This window comes from Meles meles, chromosome 6 (genome assembly GCF_922984935.1).
Source record: "Meles meles chromosome 6, mMelMel3.1 paternal haplotype, whole genome shotgun sequence".
Lineage (NCBI taxonomy): Eukaryota > Metazoa > Chordata > Mammalia > Carnivora > Mustelidae > Meles > Meles meles.
The window spans coordinates 946,880-964,945 of NC_060071.1; the positions used below are offsets into that span (position 1 = coordinate 946,880).

Sequence of the window (18,066 nt, forward strand, 5' to 3'; positions counted from 1 at the left end):
CACTGCTCAGCGACTGCTCAGCGTCCGCGGTGCGGCTTCCCGGACGCATGCGCCGGTCCCTTGCTGGGACACGGGGTCAGTCCCCAGGGACCCTGCGCAGAGCAGAGCCACGGACGGATGGGTCTCCGGGCTTGCAGGCTCCGGACCCTGCTCCGGTCGCACGGGCCCGTCCTGCAAGTGTGGCTGCTGCTCCGAAGGGACTCCGTTCCGAAGCCCTTTGCTGTATCTGCCTGACTGTCCCCAGGGGGGTCGCACCGACTCCCACACGGCCAGAGCCCCGGCAGGTCGTGTGCGGAGTCCGCGGGGCTGGCGCTGACTTTGCCGCTGCCTCACCCTGGGAGAGGCCCCGGGCAGGAGGCTGGTGGGCCGGTGCGTGGACACGGCTCCCCCAGGGGGGTTGTCGGGACGACAGGCCGGGTGGGAGGGAGCGAAGGTAGGAGGAGGGGTGGGAAGTAATCGAGGTCGCAGCTCCCCTCGCCCGTGGCCGCCACTGCGCGCACACTCTGCCTGCCACCTGCCTCTCCAGGCTCCCCACCCGCCGTGGCCCAGGCCTGCCACACGTGCTCTGCGCGCGAGAGGCTCCCACGGCGCGGGGACCCCACGGGCCTGGTCCAGGGCGTGAGGCTCCGGAGTTCCTGTGGCCAGGGTGCAGGGCCGGGGTCCAAGGCTCGTTGCTTCACGGGCCCGCAGCCCCCTACAGCTCTGCCCACCTCGATGGTAGCGAAAACTCTTCGTCCAGAGGTGAGGTCGGGAGAGGGAGCGGTGTGAGCAGAGGCCCAAAGGTGGGCCTGCGTGCATGTGAGAAGACAAAGGTGAGCATGAGGCCCTCCCAGGCGTGGAGATTCCCGCGTCTTCCTCCATTCAGTCCCCAAGCCTGTGGGCGCTCGGTGGCGGGCACCAGAGGCCATGGCCCCTGAGCTGTGGCAGGCTCCCGGGCATGCGGGACAGAGGCTCACGGGGCCGCGTAGGCCACCCCGACTCGGTGGGCCAGCCTCTCTCGGTACGTGGGCAGGAAGGGGACCTGCATCACCGTCGGGCCAAGCCAGTGGCCGGGAGGATGGAGGATAGGAGGCCTGGGTCCCCTAGACACACGGTGGTTCAGTCCAGCCTCCCTGGGACGGGGATGGGACAGAAGCAAGCTCCGTCTTCCCTGAAGGCCCCCTGACCTCCGCTCCGGGTCCGGCTTCCGCACTCAGGCCCCAGGAGGAGTCACACCCACTTTCGAGGCCTCCAGGCAGAGACGCAGCTCGGGCCCAGGCATGGGTAGGGGCTCTGGGACCGGGAGCTGCTCCGGCTGACCAGAAGGGGGGTGTGTGCTGAGGTCACAGAGGGCCTTCTGCAGAGGCCGCACGTGGAAACCTCCCTGTGGTCAAGGTCAGACCTGGGCTCCAGAAGGTCGCTCCGGGAGCCGCGGAATGTGGGAAGGGGCAGTGGTGGCCGCTGCCCAAGGTCACCGCTCCTGGGCCACCCCCCCAGGCCTTGGGCAGGAGGTACAACAGTCCTTTCCCAAAGGAGATGTGAGCGCCGGGGTCAGCGTGGGGCCAGGAGCCGGCCTGCAGGTGGGATCGCAGCTGGGCCGCCAGCCGCGCCCGTGACCTGCCCGCCTCCCTGTTCCTCCGAGGGTCAGCAGTGCAGTCCGTGGCCGTGGAGGTTTGCACAGCCCACCTGCTGCAAGGTGGGCGCTCAGACCGCGAGCTGGGACCGCGGCAGCTGTCCACGGGCAGGGGGGCGGCTGGGGCCAAGGCAGGCCCCTTGCCCACCAGAGTCCTTCCTCCTGCGGGTCTGGGGGCTCGGGGGCCCAGCTGACTCGGCTCGGCAGGGGGAGCTGATGAGCCTCCAGCGTGGCTCTCCTGTCAGGGCTGAGCAGCTGGGCTCAAGGGCCCACCACATTCCCTCTCCTCGCCGTCCCCTCTGTCCCGCTGCCTGCCGAGCGCGGGCACCACCGGGCAGGGCCCCGCCGTCCGTGGGAGAGCAGGGTCAGATGAAGGGACTCCGTCGAAACCTATACGCTTTGTCCTTCGGAGCCGATGGACCCATGTCAGAGACATGTCCTGTGGAAAGCCTGGAACGAGGGCCAACACCGGGGCCGTGGGAGCACGCGTGGCTGGGAGGTGGCTGGGAGTGCGCTCACCCCCGCCGCGGCACCGCCGGGGAGACTCGCTGGGCTCATGGAATCGAGGAGGGGCATTTCCGAGGGCTCTGTGGGGTTCGGTCGCGGAATGTTTCTTTCAAAGTGTGAGCCAACATTGGACGCAGGGCGGTCGCGCGCAGACACTCAGATGTCACGGGACCCTCAGTTTTCACTCCTTCGGGGCACTGGCTCGCGGTGTCCAGGGCGGCTCGCGGTGTCCAGGGCAGCTCATGGTGCCGCGGAGGACTGTGCCCGCCCTTCCCGCCCGCCCTGCGGCCTCCCCGGCGCGGGGACGGGGCTCAGGGCGGTTACCGTCCCCCTGCGCTGCGGCCCCCTTCATGGGTGCTGTTCCTGCCGAAGTACAGAGAAGCGGGAGGAGGACCCCGCGGCGGGCGCTTCCGGGAGGGGAGGAGGAGCCCCGACGCCCGCCGGCCCTGGAGCGGGCCGCTCCGTGGTATTGTGTCCACACGTCAGGTTCTTGAAGATTTTAAGTGTTCATCTGAGACGGAGACACAAGCAGGGAGGGGCCGAGGGGGAAGCAGGCTCGGGGAAGCGTCTGCCTTCATGGGGTCGATCTCGGAGTCAGGGATCGTGCTCCACGCTCAGCAGGGGCTTGTGTCCCTCCTGCCCCCCCGTCTGCCGCCGCCTCTCATGCCCCGAGGGACATACCTGCAGGAGAATCCACCAGCTCTGGTTTAGGGACCTGGGAAGGGAAGAGGGCCTCCAGCTGCCCAAGCATCAGAGCAGCTTCACTGAGGTAATTGTATGGCCTCAAACTGACCCATTTTAAGTGTGATTATTTTTCACTGGAAAAAATCACTTGTCGGTCATTTGTAGCGAATGTTAGAGTCGAGCCGGCATCACTGCAATCTGACTTCAGAACCTTTCCCCTTGGTGCCCGTTTGCGGGGACTCCCCACCGCCAGGCCACCACGAATCTGCCTTTTCTGGACGGTTCCCACACTCCTGGCTTCTTTCCGCGAACACGGTTCAGAGATACCCGGCGCCGTGCCCGCAGCGGTCGTGACTGCCGTTTCTGAGGGGACCTGCGTTTGGGGATGGCAGGGGGCGGGGCCCCGCTTGACTGTTCACCAGCGACAGTGTTTGCCGGTTTGCACGTTCGACTGTCCTGTAAATAATGCGGATGGCATCCACATCCATGTCTTTACGTGGCAAATTCCGTGGGCTCGTTGGAAAGAGGAACTGGCTGTCCTGTCCCAGCCCGGGGTCTCCTGTCAACCTCGAGGGTCCATGTGCCACCCAAGAGCATCTGGAGGGCAGGGACGAGGTTGTCCCACAGGACGGTGTTGAGCTTGGGGCTGCCTCAACAGGACATCCAGCGGCTGGGGCCACCTGTGCGGTCCAGCCGTCAGGTGGCAGAGCCCCCCCCCCACCCCCGGTGCGTCGTCTGCCCCAAAGGACTGTCTCAGGCTGCGGGGAAAGGAAGCCCAGAGGACAGAAGCCTCCTGGGCATTTGGGGAACTTGGGAAATCGGAAACGTGCATTTGCTGCAGACCACCTATGTGTTAGGGTTCTTCGTGGACATGGTTTCTGTTGACCCCCGATGGTCCCTGAGGTCTGCATCCTTGCCTCTCTGCCAAGGAAGCCGACTCGGAGACCACACGGTGTGCTGGAGGCTCTGGTACACGGCGGTCAGGCTGTCCCGCCTGCCACGCGGGGAATGGCCACCTGACGCTTCGGGGCGGGCTGGTGCCCCGAGAGGGAGCTGTGGCATTGGGCCTGCGGGGCCAGCGCTGTGACCTCAGGGAAATGCCTGGGCCTCCCAGAGCTGCGCGGCTCCGTCTGCAAACCGAGGGGCCAAGCCCTGTGGAGCAGACTGGCCGCCCGCGGGAGGGAATCGGCACGGCGCCTGGCATCGGGCGAGAAGACCTGAAGTTGGTCCCCTCGTCCAGGCCACTTCTCGGGAGCCTCCAGTCTCCGGCCTCCCCCTCGGGAGGGCTGCTTTTTCTGCTGCTTTGACCTTCTGCCCCGCTGGGTCTGTCCCCGGTTCTCAGGAGGCAGAGGAAGGGTGCGAGTCTGGAGCACCAGGAGGTCTGACGGGCCCCTCTCCGGAGGTGACCCGAACGCTGCTGACCACGCAGCCTCGGGGGACAGGTTCACTGGCGAGAAGACGGGAAAAGGTCTAGGCCTTCCGCATCTGCGCGGCCTCCACCTCCTTGCTGCCTCCCTAAGCCTGGCCCATCCCCAGAGCCGTCAGACCTCCTCCTCCGGGAGCCTCCCAAGCACCCAGAACCCTGCGTGTCTGCCACCACTCAGCCCGGAAGCACGGCTGGGACCGGCAGCCGGGGGCTCCGCCCGCGGGAGGACCGGGCCCCCGGCGGGGTAGGGAGGCGACTCTCGGCCAGCACGGTCCCAGCCGTGGTCTCCGCTCCCCTGCAGAGGAGAAGCTGTGGACGACGCGGGCTGACGGGTGCGTGCGCCCACGCCTCCACCCTGCGTGCCCTCAGCCGCCCTACACCGTGCACCGGATGTTCTCCGAGGCCCTGGACAAGTACGGGGACCTCCGCGCTCTGGGCTTCAAGCGCCAGGGCAGCTGGGAGCACGTCTCCTACGCCCAGTACTACCAGCTGGCCCGAAAAGCCGCCAAGGGCTTCCTGAAGGTGAGGCCCTGCGAGACGCGGCCTTCCCTCCCCGGCCCTGCCTTTTGGCTCCGGACCTCCCCTCTGACCCCCAACCTGGCGAGACTTTGGGAGAATAACTGAAACCCTCCCATGTATCGGCCCGCTGGTACGTGCTGGGCCCTCCCCGCGGGCCAGCCACTCCGCCGCTGGTTTTCCTTCGTGGGCACATTCGGGATGGGCTGGGCGCCTTGCTATGCCGGGCGGGTGGGGGGCAGCCAGGGCCCCACGGCATTCCCCCACTCCGTGCACCGTGAGGTGGTCCCCGCGGTCCGGAAGGCGGCCTGGATGGGAAGGAGAGACCCTTCCATGCCCGCTGACCCGGCCTGTCTGCCTTGGTCCTGGAGCTCGGCCTGGAGCAGGCGCACAGCGTGGCCATCCTGGGCTTCAACTCCCCAGAGTGGTTCTTCTCCGCGGTGGGCGCGGTGTTTGCAGGGTGAGTGACCGGGGTGGGTCGGAGGAGGGCAGAGAGGGCAAAGAGGGTCGGTCTCTCTTTCCCGAGCTCCCCCATGCCCTCCCCAGCCCCCATCTCCCCCATCTGAGGACCCTTCTGTGTCCCCGTCCACCCCCGCTCCCCCACCCCCCACTGTCTGTCCGGATGTGGCGGCTCCCTGGGGCAGGGTTGCGGGCAGAGGGCGTGGCCGTCTGCACTGGCTCACAGGTGAACCCCGGGTCCCCTGCAGCGGCATCGTTACCGGCATCTACACCACCAGCTCCCCGGAGGCCTGCCAGTACATCGCCCACGACAGCCGCGCCAACATCATCGTGGTCGACACCCAGAAGCAGCTGGAAAAGATCCTGAAGGTTTGGAGCAGGGGGGAGTGGGCATGGGGGCCAGAGGCCGGGTGTCCTGGGGGAGCTCCGGCTACAAAAGGACTTTTCCACTCTCCCTTCTGGGGCTTCATTCTCTGCGGCGACCCCGTGCCACACAGATACACACAGACCAAGGCCAGGCGATGGGAACTTACCCACTGGCCAGCTCGGGACCTGAGGACCAGGAAGCCGGGGGTGTGGTGATAGCCTCGGACTAGGGCCGCCAGCTGGCCCGCTGCCTCCCATGGGCACCAGGGTCCTCAGGCTTGTGTGACAATGACCCAGGGCCCGGGCACCTTGAGCACTCAACCCCGACTCTCAGTGTGGGGGATGGGGCCTGCCGCAGGTCTTGTCAGGTCTTCTAAAGACAGCGGGGGCAAAGCATGGGCTTGAAATCACCCCCTGAGCCAACCGAGCCTCCTTTGCGGCCGGGGACTCACTTAAGAGCCCTCCCTGATTGGCTGCGTCCCACGTGCACCACGGCCAGGGCGCGGCGGCCCAGGGACAGCCCTGAGCCCCCGCTGCACTGCACCCTGCCACCTGCGAGGCCCTCAGGGGCTCCTTGCATCCCAGAGGGCTCTGGAGTGGACTTGGTGGCTTGGCGCTGGTTCTGGAGATATCTGCCCCGCCCCGGCTCCTGACCTGCCCCTGCCGGGGGGACGGTGGGTCTGGAGGCGCAGAGAGGAGACTGGAGCAGGCGTCTCCCTCCGTCACCAGTGAGGAGGTCTCCCCCTCAAGCCTAAAGAAAGAAGCCAGCTTGGCCATCCGCTCCTGGGCCGGCCACGGTGGCCGCCAGTCCCCTGAGCCAGACTCACCGGCAAGTGACCCCAAATCAAAGTGCGTTCTGAAATCGCTCCCCGGTGAGGCTGTGGGGTCCCCCGCTTCAGTTTGCGAAGGCCGGTGTTCGGTGTTCGGACATGGCAGCCTGTCATCCCTGCCTCTCCGCTGGCAGGGCCCATGCTCCCCGTCTGTTCTCTGCCTCCAAATCCCTTTCCCTGAGGACAGCGGCCGTGTTAGGGTCAACGTTTAAGACTGATTCCCTCTGTAGAGACCGGATTTCCCAGTAAGAGCACATTCTAGGGGGCTGGAGCTTAAGAGTCCAACATATCTTTTCTGGGGACACAATTCAACCTATGTGAGTGCTGTTTTTATTTTAAGATTTTATTTATTTATTTGACAGACAGAGATCACAAGTAGGCAGGGAGGCAGGTGGAGGGGGCGGGGGGGGGGAGAAGCAGGCTCCCCCTCCCTGCAGTTTTGGATTCTTCTGAAAACCCGCTTTCTCACAGCACTTTGGACCTGCTTTGCTTGAGGATTAAAGATTGCAGATAGGGTCACCTCCCTGGGGTTCCTCTGGGATGTGTTTGCAGGACCTCGTGGGGAATGTCTCTATCCTGCTGGGACTGGGAGGAGGTAGGGGTGTGGACTGCGCAGCCCGAGCCGTCCTGGGCGCCCCCCCTCACACCCCGCCCCCACCCCAAGCACTCAGGTCCTTCACGAAACAGAAGGGGGACAAGTACGTGGACAGTGGTGACCAGCAGGGACGTCCCGTCACAGGCCCACCTGGCGACCCCAGGGCTCAGTGATTTCCTCGGCCTTGGGGGCTTCAGAGCCCCGAGAGTTCTCTGAGGCGAAGGACCCCCTGGCCCCACGCCCAGCCAGGAGAGCCAGCGAGGCGGGGCCCTTCTCTGCAGCTTCCATGTGGGCACCCCGGAGTCCAGGGCAGGGAGGCCTCCCTCCCCTAGATCCTGCAGCCAGTGATTTAAGCCCAAAGCTGTCCTCAGCTTTTGCATCTGAAGAGGCTGAGGCCCAGAGTGAGGAAGTGCTCACCCCACGTCACCATTTAGAATAAGGCCCTCCAATGGTCACTTCCTTTGAGTCAGGACCTAATGGCCCCGCCGCTGCCTGTGATGGTCCCTGAGTGTCTTTGACCCAGAGCAAATCCCCACCTTGCGGGACTGAGGCAGCCCACCCGGAACTTGTCAGAAACGCAAATCCGCAGGCCCCACCCCAGGCCGCCTGCCCCCGGACGGCACCCTGTGGGGAGGGGAGCACACAGGGACCTGCGGTGAGAACTGTCTCCACAGCCTGCGGCAGAAACAGGTCAGCTGCCCTAAGCAGCGTCCGGTGGGGGTTACCCGCCCGCTTCCCCTCCTGGCTGCTCCCCTGGTTGTTGTTGGGTGGAAAGGCGGCTGCGTTCCGATGGAGCCCCGCCGGGCTCACACCCCACAGGCGGATGCCATGCCCAGGGCCTCGGGGGTGGGGGACATTATGGGGGGGCACCCTCGCAGGGAGCTTGGCTTCATCAGCATGTGGGGGGAGGGTGCCATGCACGGGGACGTTCCCCGTCGACCTTTCTCCGTGGACGGTCGTGGCCTGAATGTTTACCTCGTGAGTGGCAGCAAGTGAGCTGGTTTTCTGACTCACCTGCGGGACTGTTCTCGGAACGTTCTCTCCCTACTGAGCTGGGGCTCTCGGCCACCCGTGGCACCTGCTGGTGCTCGTGCTGGGCGGGACGGCGGCCTGTGCTGGGCGGGAAGGCGGCCTGTGCTGGCGAACATCCCAGCACGTTCGAAGGGAGGGCGTGGGGCAGCCGCTGGGTGGGAGGTCGCTGAGTGCCCGCGCCGTCTCTGCGGCGGGCTGCGTCACGATGCTCAGGTCGTCGGTCTCCTTGACCCCCTGCCTCCTCCATCCGTCCAGGACTGAGAAACGGAGCAGCGAGTCGCCCATTATTATCGTGGGTTTGTCCGTTTCTCCTTTCCCCTCCGTGAGGTGTTGCCCCGTGTACTTGGACGGTCCGTCGCGTGCGCGCACGTCCAGGCTCCCGTGTCCTTTTGCGACACACAACCTTCTCCTTGAGGACTGCTCCAACGATGGAGGAGCCGCCCTTGTTCCGAAGCGACTGTGTCTCCGGTTCAGACTCCAGACTCCCGACCAACGCTTGCACTGTCCCAGCAGCCCGTGTCCTTGTGCTCACAGCAGGTGTCTCGTGGCCCCTCTGTCCTCCAGGAGAGCACAGATGCTCCTGGAGGACACATCTGCTCCTTGTCGCTTCCCCTCCTCCCTGCGCTCCTCTGCGTTCCGTTCTTTATTTGCATTTCAGCCCGTCCTAGGTGTCCCGTCGTCCTGGGGTGTCCGTCCTGTGGCGTCTGGCGTCAGGTAACTTCTCTTTCAATGAAACCCCATTATTTTTCCTGCCAACCCAGATCTGGAAACACCTGCCACACCTGAGGGCAGTGGTGATGTACAGAGACGCCCTGCCGGAGAAGATGGCCAACGTGTACACGGTGCGAGGGGGCGCGCGGGGGCAGGCGGGGCCCGTCCGGCCGCCCCACTGACCGCCCCACTGACCGGGCGCCCGCGCGCTCCCACCTGCCGCAGATGGACGAGCTCATGCAGCTGGGGGACGGGCTGCCCGAGGAGACCCTGGACGCCGTCATCGCCACCCAGCGGCCCAACCAGTGCTGCGTGCTGGTCTACACGTCCGGCACCACTGGCAGCCCCAAGGGCGTGATGCTGAGTCAGGACAATGTACGCGGGTCCCGCATGGGTGGGCTTGGCCGCAGGCGGATCTGGGCGCGGGACCTGCCCTTACAGCCCCTGGGGATGCTCCTTCGGCCCCTCAACTGGGGGGCGCAGGACATGTGGGACGGCACCTGGGTCTGTGGTCCAGACCAAGTCCACGGAAGGGGATGGGGAGGGGAGGCCTATCCTGGGAGCTCCCTGCAGAGGCGCCCAGGGTTGGGGGGTGCCTGAAGAGGTCTCCCAAGCCCCCCGGGGTAAGGACTTCCGGGACGGGCTGTGGGACCCTGCCGGGCCCGTGTGCCGGTCCTCTAGATCACGTGGACAGCACGGTACGGCAGCCAGGCCGGCGACATCCAGCCGGCAGAAGTCCAGCAGGAGGTGGTGGTCAGCTACCTGCCCCTCAGCCACATCGCCGCCCAGATCTATGACCTGTGGACGGGCATCCAGTGGGGCGCCCAGGTCTGCTTTGCTGAGCCTGACGCCCTCAAGGTCAGTCTGCCTCGGCCCGAGCAGGGGTCCGTGGACATGCGCACTCGTGTATGCACCCGGGGGCGTGGGAGCGAGTGGGCGTCCCGCACGTTTGTGGCCGGAATGCTCTCTGCTGCAGCCAGCACGGCCCACGTGACCCAGCAAGGGCTGGCGCCTGTACGCGGGGGAAAGGGCCCCCGCGCCATCACGGACAGGGCGGACTCAGAGGAAGGCCGTGGGTGCACAGCCCCCCTGCTTCCCGGGCTCATCAGCTACCCCGTTCTTTGGAAACCGATTTTAAGTGGGCGGAGAGCTCTCCGGGACCCCTCCCCCGACCGGCACTCTGCCCAACACCCCCTACCTCGCACCTCCTGCCCCAAAGTGCCCCTTGTCCATTCCTGCATCGGTCACTGCTGAGGGGAGAGGTCAGGTTAGAGAGGAAAGAGGACTGGGAGGGGGCCGAGCAGCGGGGATGGCCGCCCAGCGGTGGCCGACCGCGTGGAACACAGCGTGTGCAAGTGTGTGTGCACCTGTGTGGGCGCCCGGGCGCGGGACGCGGGGGGTGGGGGCCTCCTGGCACTGAGCCGGCACTGAGCGGGCCTCCCTCCCTGGCTCGGGACAGGGGAGCCTGGTGAACACGCTGCGGGAGGTGGAGCCCACGTCGCACATGGGGGTTCCCCGCGTGTGGGAGAAGTTCATGGAGCGGATCCAGGAGGCGGCGGCCCAGTCTGGCTTCATCCGGCGCAAGATGCTGCTCTGGGCCATGTCGGTGGCCTTGGAGCAGAACCTCACCTGCCCGGGCAGGTACGGAAGGCTGGGAGGCCGGTGGGGCCGGCGGGGCGGGGGCACAGGGCCAGCAGGCACCTGGGGATCTGCTGGGCTGGGCTTGTTCTGGGGACCCCTGTGCGGAGGCCCCAGCACGCACCGGGCTGGAGACCTCTTCCCAGACAGTCCAGGAGATGGTCCCCCACCTCTGGGTTCTGGCTGGCAGGACGGCCTCCCTCCCTCTGGGTGGCATTCACCTCCCGGGAGTGGTTCCTTGTGGTCTCCTGGGAGGTTTCCGGACTCCATAGGGGGCCAGGGAACGGGGCACGGTGATGCGCCCTCTTCCAGCCTTTCCAGCCCCCAAGGCACCCCACAGCCGTCTGACTGCTTGTCCAACGCCCACACAGCCCTGGGGACGGTCCGTGGCATAGCCCTGGCCACCCCCCAGCACGGATGTTTTCCACCACTAGTGAGTCTGTGAACTGGCATCAGGTCTCGTGAGATGCACACGCACGTCCACAAATACGGCCTTGTGTGCACAGACAGGGACAGTGGACACACATGAGTGACTCATCTGTGGTCCTCAGAGGGGATCACGCCGGTCGGCCCCGTGTGTCTGCAAACAGACCGCAAGCTTCCGCACACCCACACGGCCCAGCTGGGCTGACCTCCAGGCTCGGGCGCGGTGCACACAGGGCACACACACACCCGGGCGTGCGGGCCCGCTCACGGACAGCCTGGCCAGCGAGCAGCCGCCCGATGCCCCCCTTGCCCCCATGAGCACACATGTTCCTCCGCTGACCACCCCCACTCCCCGCAGTGACCTGAAGCCCTTCTCGACCCGACTGGCGGATTACCTGGTGCTCGGCAGGGTCCGGCAGGCACTGGGCTTTGCCAAGTGTCAGAAGAGCTTCTATGGTGCGGCTCCCATGACGGCTGAGACGCAGCACTTCTTCCTGGGCCTCAACATCCGCTTGTACGCGGGCTACGGCCTCAGCGAGACCTCGGGCCCCCACTTCATGTCCAGCCCCTGCAACTACCGGCTCTACAGGTACCCACAAGCCCCTTGCCCTCGCTGGACCCCGGGGCCACCGCGGTGTGGCTGTCCTGAGCCATCACTTCCATCCTGGGCCGGGCCCCCGGGGCCGGGCCTGTCCCCGTGCGCGTGGTCTCCGCCATGCTGTCCCCGGGGGGCTGAGGTCGCAAGCCCCCCCACCCCGTTCTGGCTCCGTCCCCTCCCTCCTGCAGGGTGGGGTGTTGTCGCAGGCTGTCCCTGCTCCACTGGGGGCAGGTAGTGGGGAGGACAGGGCAGTCAGCTCTGGGGTGAGTGCAGGGACCCTCTGTGGTGCTTAAAATCCCTTCCGGCCAGCCCATCACCCCCCCTTCCTCCCCCTCTTCCTTCCTTCCTTCTTCCCTTCCTCTCTCCCCCTCCCTTCTCCTTTCTCCTTAAAGCCTCTCACTCTAAGTCCCTGTTAAAATACAAAAGCGCTGGAGGCTAAGAGGGAGAGGTTGGAGGGGATGTTCCGGGCAGAGTCTGACCCCGGACTGAGGCCCGACCGGCCCCCTCGGCCGCCCCAGCTCGGGCAAGGTGGTGCCAGGCTGCTTGGCAAAGCTGGTGAACGAGGACGCGGAGGGCGTTGGGGAGATCTGTCTGTGGGGCCGCACCGTCTTCATGGGCTACCTCAACATGGAGGACAAGACGCGGGAGGCCATCGATGACGACGGCTGGCTGCACACGGGTGACATGGGGCGCCTGGACACGGACGGCTTCCTCTACATCACCGGGCGGCTCAAAGGTGAGCGCAGCCGACTCCGTGGCTGCAGGCTGGGGGGGAAGCGCCGCGGCCCGTGTGCCCCGAGTCCTGAGCCCGTATGGAGCTCATGCACTTGGACTTCCCCGTCTCCGCTGCGGGGCGGACACTGTCACCCCGACTTCCTAACGAGGACACCCAGAGAGGGTAAGGGACTTGCCCAAGGTCGCCCAGCTAGTAAATGGTGGGGTTGGGTCCCAATTCCCTCGAGAAACAAGGCAAGTCTTTCCAGAAGATTCTGGGGCATAAATATCATGTACTTTTACATGCAAAATGGGCATGATATCAAGAACACAGATTGGATATAAAATTTAGAATAAAGCAGGAGACTTCAGAGAAGTTTCCCATGAGGGATGTGGCCCTGGCAGGGGGGACAGCTGGGGACTTGCACGGAAAAAGTGTTTTGCTCACTGCCCCGGGGATGTAAGCCCAAGCACATCCCTGGGGGGAGATCTCCGCCTGCCTCCCCGGGGAAGCCAGCCCAGTGAGGCGGGGAACAGCTCTGGCAATCTCGCAGGCCGGGGTGCCATTCAGCCTGGGCTCTGAGTGTCACAGAGAGCTGGCCCTGGGGGCAGAGTCTGGGCAGGCCTAGCTTGAGCCTTGGGAGGAGCGGGGACAGTCCTGGCTGCCAGCCCACAGCCCAGGGCTGCGGGATGCCCAGAGGCACAGTCCTGCCCGGCCGGTGCTGGCCGGCTTAGAGCGCCGCCTAGGGCCCGGCTTGGGGATGGCGGCTGAGGGCCGGCACGCTGATGGGGAGAGTAACCAGAAACATCAATCCGGAGTTGGCCCTCCTTTCAAAGTAGTATGGTTAGGGGCGCTGGGGTCGGGCGGAGGGAGCTCCATTGGTGAGGCGTCTGCTTTGGGCTCAGGTCATGATCCCGGGGTCTGGGGATCGAGTCCCATGTCGGGCTCCCTGCTCAGTGGGGAGCCTGCTTCTCCCTCACCCTCTGCTGCTCCCCCTGCTTGTTCTCGCTCTCTCTCTGTCAAGTAAATAAACAGAATATTTAGAATTCAGGGTTAGAGGCTGGGGCCCCCTGACTTTCTGCAGATAAACATGTACGGGCCCAGCCTCCGTGTGGAGGAGACCGTGCTCCCAGGCCTCACCGCAGGGGGCCGTGTGGGAGCCGGCTGGTCTGCCTGTCCTCGTGCCCGAGGACCTTGTGACACGGCTGTCATCTGGCTGAGTGAGGCCCACAGCCTCGGTCTTCGTCTTTCAGACGGCCTTGGCCAGAATCATGCCAGTTGCCTACAAGATTTTTTTGATTTTTTTTTTAAAGACTTTATTTATTTGACAGAGATCACAAGCAGGCAGAGAGGCAGGCAGAGAGAGGGGTGGGGGAAGCAGGCTCCCTGCTGAGCAGAGAGCCCGATGCGGGGCTCGATCCCAGGACCCTGAGAGCATGACCTGAGCGGAAGGCAGAGGCTTAACCCACTGAGCACCCAGGCGCCCCTGCCTGCAAGATTTTGACTTTGGTTTAAACAAAGAAACCTCCACGTGGTCAAACCGCCAGGAGCACAGACAGGTGTCACAGCCAGGGAGACGCGCCTGCAGCTCCCGACGTGGGCGTTGACGGGTGGAAGCAACACGGCCTGTCCCTGGGTCTCAACCTTCCGCTTCGTGCCTCCCCGCCGCGTTTCCTACTGTGAGGTGTGGAGGTTTCTGCACACTTCTCCTTAGATCTGCGCCCGCGTACCTTATTTTTGGGGTGCTACTGTACAGAGCATCATTTAAAATGTGTTTTCTATTGGCTTGCTGCCTACCGAGGGGCCTTGTCCCGCGGGCTGGGGTCATGTGACTGGGGGCGCCTGTTAGAAGCTGGTGGCTTGTAGACGTCGTTCCAGCTCTCTGTGCGCAACACCCGGTCGTCTCAAATGCCGACAGTTTCGTTCCTTCCTTTCCGTTGCTCCTGGGTGTTTCTCTTGCCTCCTGTGCCGATAGGACGAGCAGAGCAGCAGTGGAGAGACATAGGGACTGCGGTCGTCCGTGTACCATTCCTGATCATGGGGGAACGCTCTCAGCATTCGCTCCCTGAGTGGGGATTTTTGGGAAGGTGCTCCTTTCTGTGCCCGGTTTGCTGAGGGCTTCTACGCACACTAACGGGTGAAAGACACCGGTAGGAGGTGGGGGAGGGGCCAGAGAAAGCCTCCTCTCTGACCAGCCTCGGGAGCCCTCCTCATTCACCCCGCTCACCGGCGTCCTGAAAGTCCGAGCCCCAGCTGCTCAGCGGCCGGCACCCACCCGGGCAGCCCCTCGCCAGGCTCTGGAGGGGCCCCGCCGCCCTGCCTTTGCCTCCCTGCCTCACCGGCCGCACACGTATGCCCTCCGCCCACGAGACCCAGTTCACGCTCAACGTGCAGCCAGGCCATGAGCCTCCCTGTCCCACCGCCCTGGGAACTCCCTGTGGCCAGGGCCCATCTCAAGGTCTGCACGGGACCTGCACACAAGGGGACCAACTCCTGCAGTTGACCTAGGACTGGGGGACTCAATCCAGCAAAAGCAGGCCAGGCGTGTTGAGCAAATGTCCGCTTACCCCCATCTGGCCCGGCCGTAAACCGCCCTCCAGGGAGGAGCCCGGAGTGCTCAGTGCAGACGCTGGTCTTGCATACGTGCCCGCGGCGGATCCCTGAGTGGGCGAGGCGGTGGGCGAGGGCTGGACGCTGGGACTGCAGCTCCGAGGGGGGAGCCGGTGTCCCCAGAGGGGCGAGGGCTCCCTGAGAAGAGTACATGGTGTGTTAGAGTCGGGAGCGCGTGTTGGGAAGGTGCAGGCGAGGGGAGAGGCTCACGGCAGGAGCTCGGGAACAGAGCTGTACCGCACTCCCAGACGCTACTCGACCTCAGACAAGACACCTAACCACCCCAGGCCTCAGTTTCCCCATCTATGAAATGAGCCACTTTCTAGGCCGGTTGTGAGGTTTCGGTGAAGCACCGCACGTGTAGGACTTACGCAGCGCCTGGCCCACGGTGCGTGCCGGGTGCCCGCCAGGGAGTGGCAGTTCACCTGCAGGGCAACAGCGGTGTGTCCGGGGCGCTGGGGAGGTCTGAGCGGGCAAAGTCTTAGACGATGAGCAAAGAAGTGGAGCCCCGAGTGGGCATTGCTCCAGGAACTGCCACCATCCCTCAGTAGGTGTCCCCCCTGCAGGCGTGTCTCCCAGCAGGCGTCCCCCAGCGGGTGTCCCCCAGCAGGTGTGAGGAGCCTCTGAGGGCATGCCCCCCCGGAGTATCCCCAGTGCTGCCGGGCGCTCCTGCCTCCAGAGGCTGGGGCAAGGCTGGCGTCCTGGTCCAGCCGGGGCACCTGGACTGAAGCCTGTGTCGGGGGCCTGGCCCTGCCTCCCCAGAATTAATCATCACAGCGGGCGGAGAGAACGTGCCCCCTATGCCCATCGAGGAGGCCGTGAAGATGGAGCTGCCCATCATCAGCCACGCCGTGCTCATCGGGGACCAGAGGAAGTTCCTGTCCATGCTGCTCACGTTGAAGGTGCGTCAGGGGATCTGGTTCTGGGGGGTGTGGGTCTGGCCCAGGCAGAAGCCATGCCCAGCCGGGACACATCTACGTCTCAGACTTTGTTCTGGGCTAACCTGCTGGCTGCCTGCAGTGGGGGCGGGAAACACAAGTGGCCACCAGCTGCTGTGACGACCCGTTACAGTCCAGCTCAGCCTTGCTCCCCAGGGCTCCTGCCCTCGCTCTCCCTGCCCAGATGCTCCAAGCCCAGGCTGCTGAGCGGGGAAAAAGCCCACGGTTTTCCTGGCTGTCCTGCCACCACGGGCTGTCTCTGAAACAGCTCACGGTGACCCACAGCCTCCGAGACCGGGGCTTGAGTCTTGTGGGCCGAGGCTTGGGCCCGGTCTGACCTCTGGCTTTTCAGTGCGTGCTGGACGCAGACACGTCTGAGCCGACAGACAGCCTGACCGAACCGGCTGTGGCCTTCTGCCAGCGGGCGGGCAGCAAAGCCACCACCGTGTCTGAGATCGTGGGCACCAAGGACGAGGCCGTGTACCAGGCCATCGAGCAGGGGATCCAGAGGGTCAACAGCAAGGCCGCCGCCCGACCCTACCGCATCCAGAAGTGGGCCATTCTCCAGCGGGACTTCTCCATTTTGGGCGGAGAGCTGGGTAGGGCTGTTTTTCCCGCTTGTCTGTTCGCACTATCGCACGGTGCCGGCTTGCACCTGGGGAGAGTCCGCCGCGTGCACTGTGTGTGCTGGAGCCTATAGATTCGGACGGACAACCTTTAACTTTGCCTTGACTGGGGGGCCGTTCTCCCCTGAAATCACAGTGGGAGCAGCGGGCAGACCCCAAGGCCCTGGCTCTGGGGGCTCAGCTCACGTACAGGTAAAGGAGACGACCTTCTGGACCGTGATCCGCAAAACCGGGGAAGCTGCGGTACAGCCCCGGCTGGACAGAGAGGTTGCTCTTGGCTGTGGCACGTGGTTCGCGGCAGGGGAGGTGGGATGGTTTCTAGAACAGCCTCTGGCCCGTGAGGCTGCAGCAGGCACGCCGAGAGGCCCTCAGAGCTTGGAGCGCGTCTGGCTGGCTGACGCGAACAGAGGGAAGGCAGGTGTCCTCTCTAACCGGCCTCCGGAAAGGACTTTGATTTTGAAGTGTCCGGTGTCTGTCACAGCCCCCAAGCTGCCCCCAAGCTACGTCACAGCCCATGTGCTTTTGAGGAGCAGGACAGGGATTTGGGAAAGACCGCGGTCGGCGGAGGTGGCGTGCCCGGACTCCCCCCGCCCGTCGGGCAAACAAAGCACAGTGCCCCGCGCTGTCCTGTGCACGGTCCCCGGCAGCTCGTCAGGATGTCAGCTGCTGGCCTGCTCACCCGCGCGGCTGTTGGCCACAGCTTTGTCCCGAGGCTGCCCGTGTGCTCCCGGCACGGTGGCTCGCCGAGTGCCCCGGACAGAAACCGTAGTTGTGTGGGTCTGCTTGACTCCGTCATCAATTCACCCGAGACACAGAACAGAAAACGCTTGGGGGGACCAGAAACGGGTGCAGGATAAGGAAGGCGGCACCTGCTGGCCCTGCGGCTGCGGGGACGGTGCTGGGGCAGTGCAGGGGGCTCGGGGGTGTAGCCTCAGGGGCTGGGTCACCGGGCGCCACTCCGATCCTCACACGCGCCTTCCCACGCTTCGCGGTGTCCAGGCCTCACTCCCTCTTTCCAATCGCTCCTTTAGGTCCGACGATGAAGCTGAAACGGCTCACAGTTCTGGACAAGTACAAAGACATCATCGACTCCTTTTACCAAGAGCAAAAGGAGTAACCAGGGGCCATCCTCCCAGCTTCTGCTGAAGACGGCTGGCCTTTCGGAGGGCCGGCCTGCGCTCCAGTCGCCGTCGGTCTGGGTGCACGGACACCCGGCAGGGCTGAGGTCTCCGTGTCTGGCCGAGACGCTGGCGCCTGCACTTGCCAGGTCTGGTGCCAGCAGCAGCTGACGCCTCCCAGAAGCTTCCCGTGTGGGTCGTTGTAATTTTAAGCATTGCTTTTTGTTCAGGTGACGCCTGAGCTCAGCTCCCCCCCCACCCCAGAAGTAGCAGGCAGGTCGCTAGCTCCCGTTGGGGAGGACGCGAGGAGGACGGTGGGGAGGACGGCTGGAGCTCCTCTGCACGCTGCAGGAGAGCCAGTACTTAGAACTCACCTCCGAGCTGACCTGCTCTGGAACCGTGGCCGCTGCTCTGCCTGTCACGGCGCCAGGACCCCTCACACTTGCCCGCTGATCTGATGCTTAATAAAACCGCTGCCGCCTATCTGATTGTACGGGTGTGATTTGAGTATTAAACCGTTTAACAGAATTGCCAACAAGGACCTGGTTTTTCTTGTCCGTTGAGCAGGCGGGCCGGGTCGGAGTCGTGGGTGTTTCACCCAAGGGACCATCGCGCCCCGGAGCCCGCGGGGCACAGGACGGCATCGAGGGGCGCACGCT

At 64.9% G+C, this 18,066-nt stretch overlaps 1 protein-coding gene across 3 annotated transcripts in view; it reads left to right on the top strand.

The window, feature by feature from the left end:
- ACSBG1 (acyl-CoA synthetase bubblegum family member 1) overlaps positions 1 to 17,890 on the top strand; it is a 40,547-nt gene extending 22,657 nt beyond the window's left edge. For all 3 annotated transcript variants that reach the window (XM_046009912.1, XM_046009914.1, XM_046009913.1), the window contains 12 exons: positions 4,531 to 4,751; positions 5,117 to 5,205; positions 5,453 to 5,573; positions 8,789 to 8,869; positions 8,964 to 9,113; positions 9,420 to 9,596; positions 10,198 to 10,379; positions 11,161 to 11,391; positions 11,919 to 12,136; positions 15,488 to 15,627; positions 16,016 to 16,262; positions 17,321 to 17,890. In XM_046009912.1, coding sequence (XP_045865868.1) covers positions 4,531 to 4,751; positions 5,117 to 5,205; positions 5,453 to 5,573; positions 8,789 to 8,869; positions 8,964 to 9,113; positions 9,420 to 9,596; positions 10,198 to 10,379; positions 11,161 to 11,391; positions 11,919 to 12,136; positions 15,488 to 15,627; positions 16,016 to 16,262; positions 17,321 to 17,406 — 1,943 coding nt within the window. In that variant the 3' untranslated portion in view covers positions 17,407 to 17,890. The remainder of the gene's footprint in view (positions 1 to 4,530; positions 4,752 to 5,116; positions 5,206 to 5,452; positions 5,574 to 8,788; positions 8,870 to 8,963; positions 9,114 to 9,419; positions 9,597 to 10,197; positions 10,380 to 11,160; positions 11,392 to 11,918; positions 12,137 to 15,487; positions 15,628 to 16,015; positions 16,263 to 17,320) is intronic.
- Positions 17,891 to 18,066: the final 176 nt, after the last annotated feature.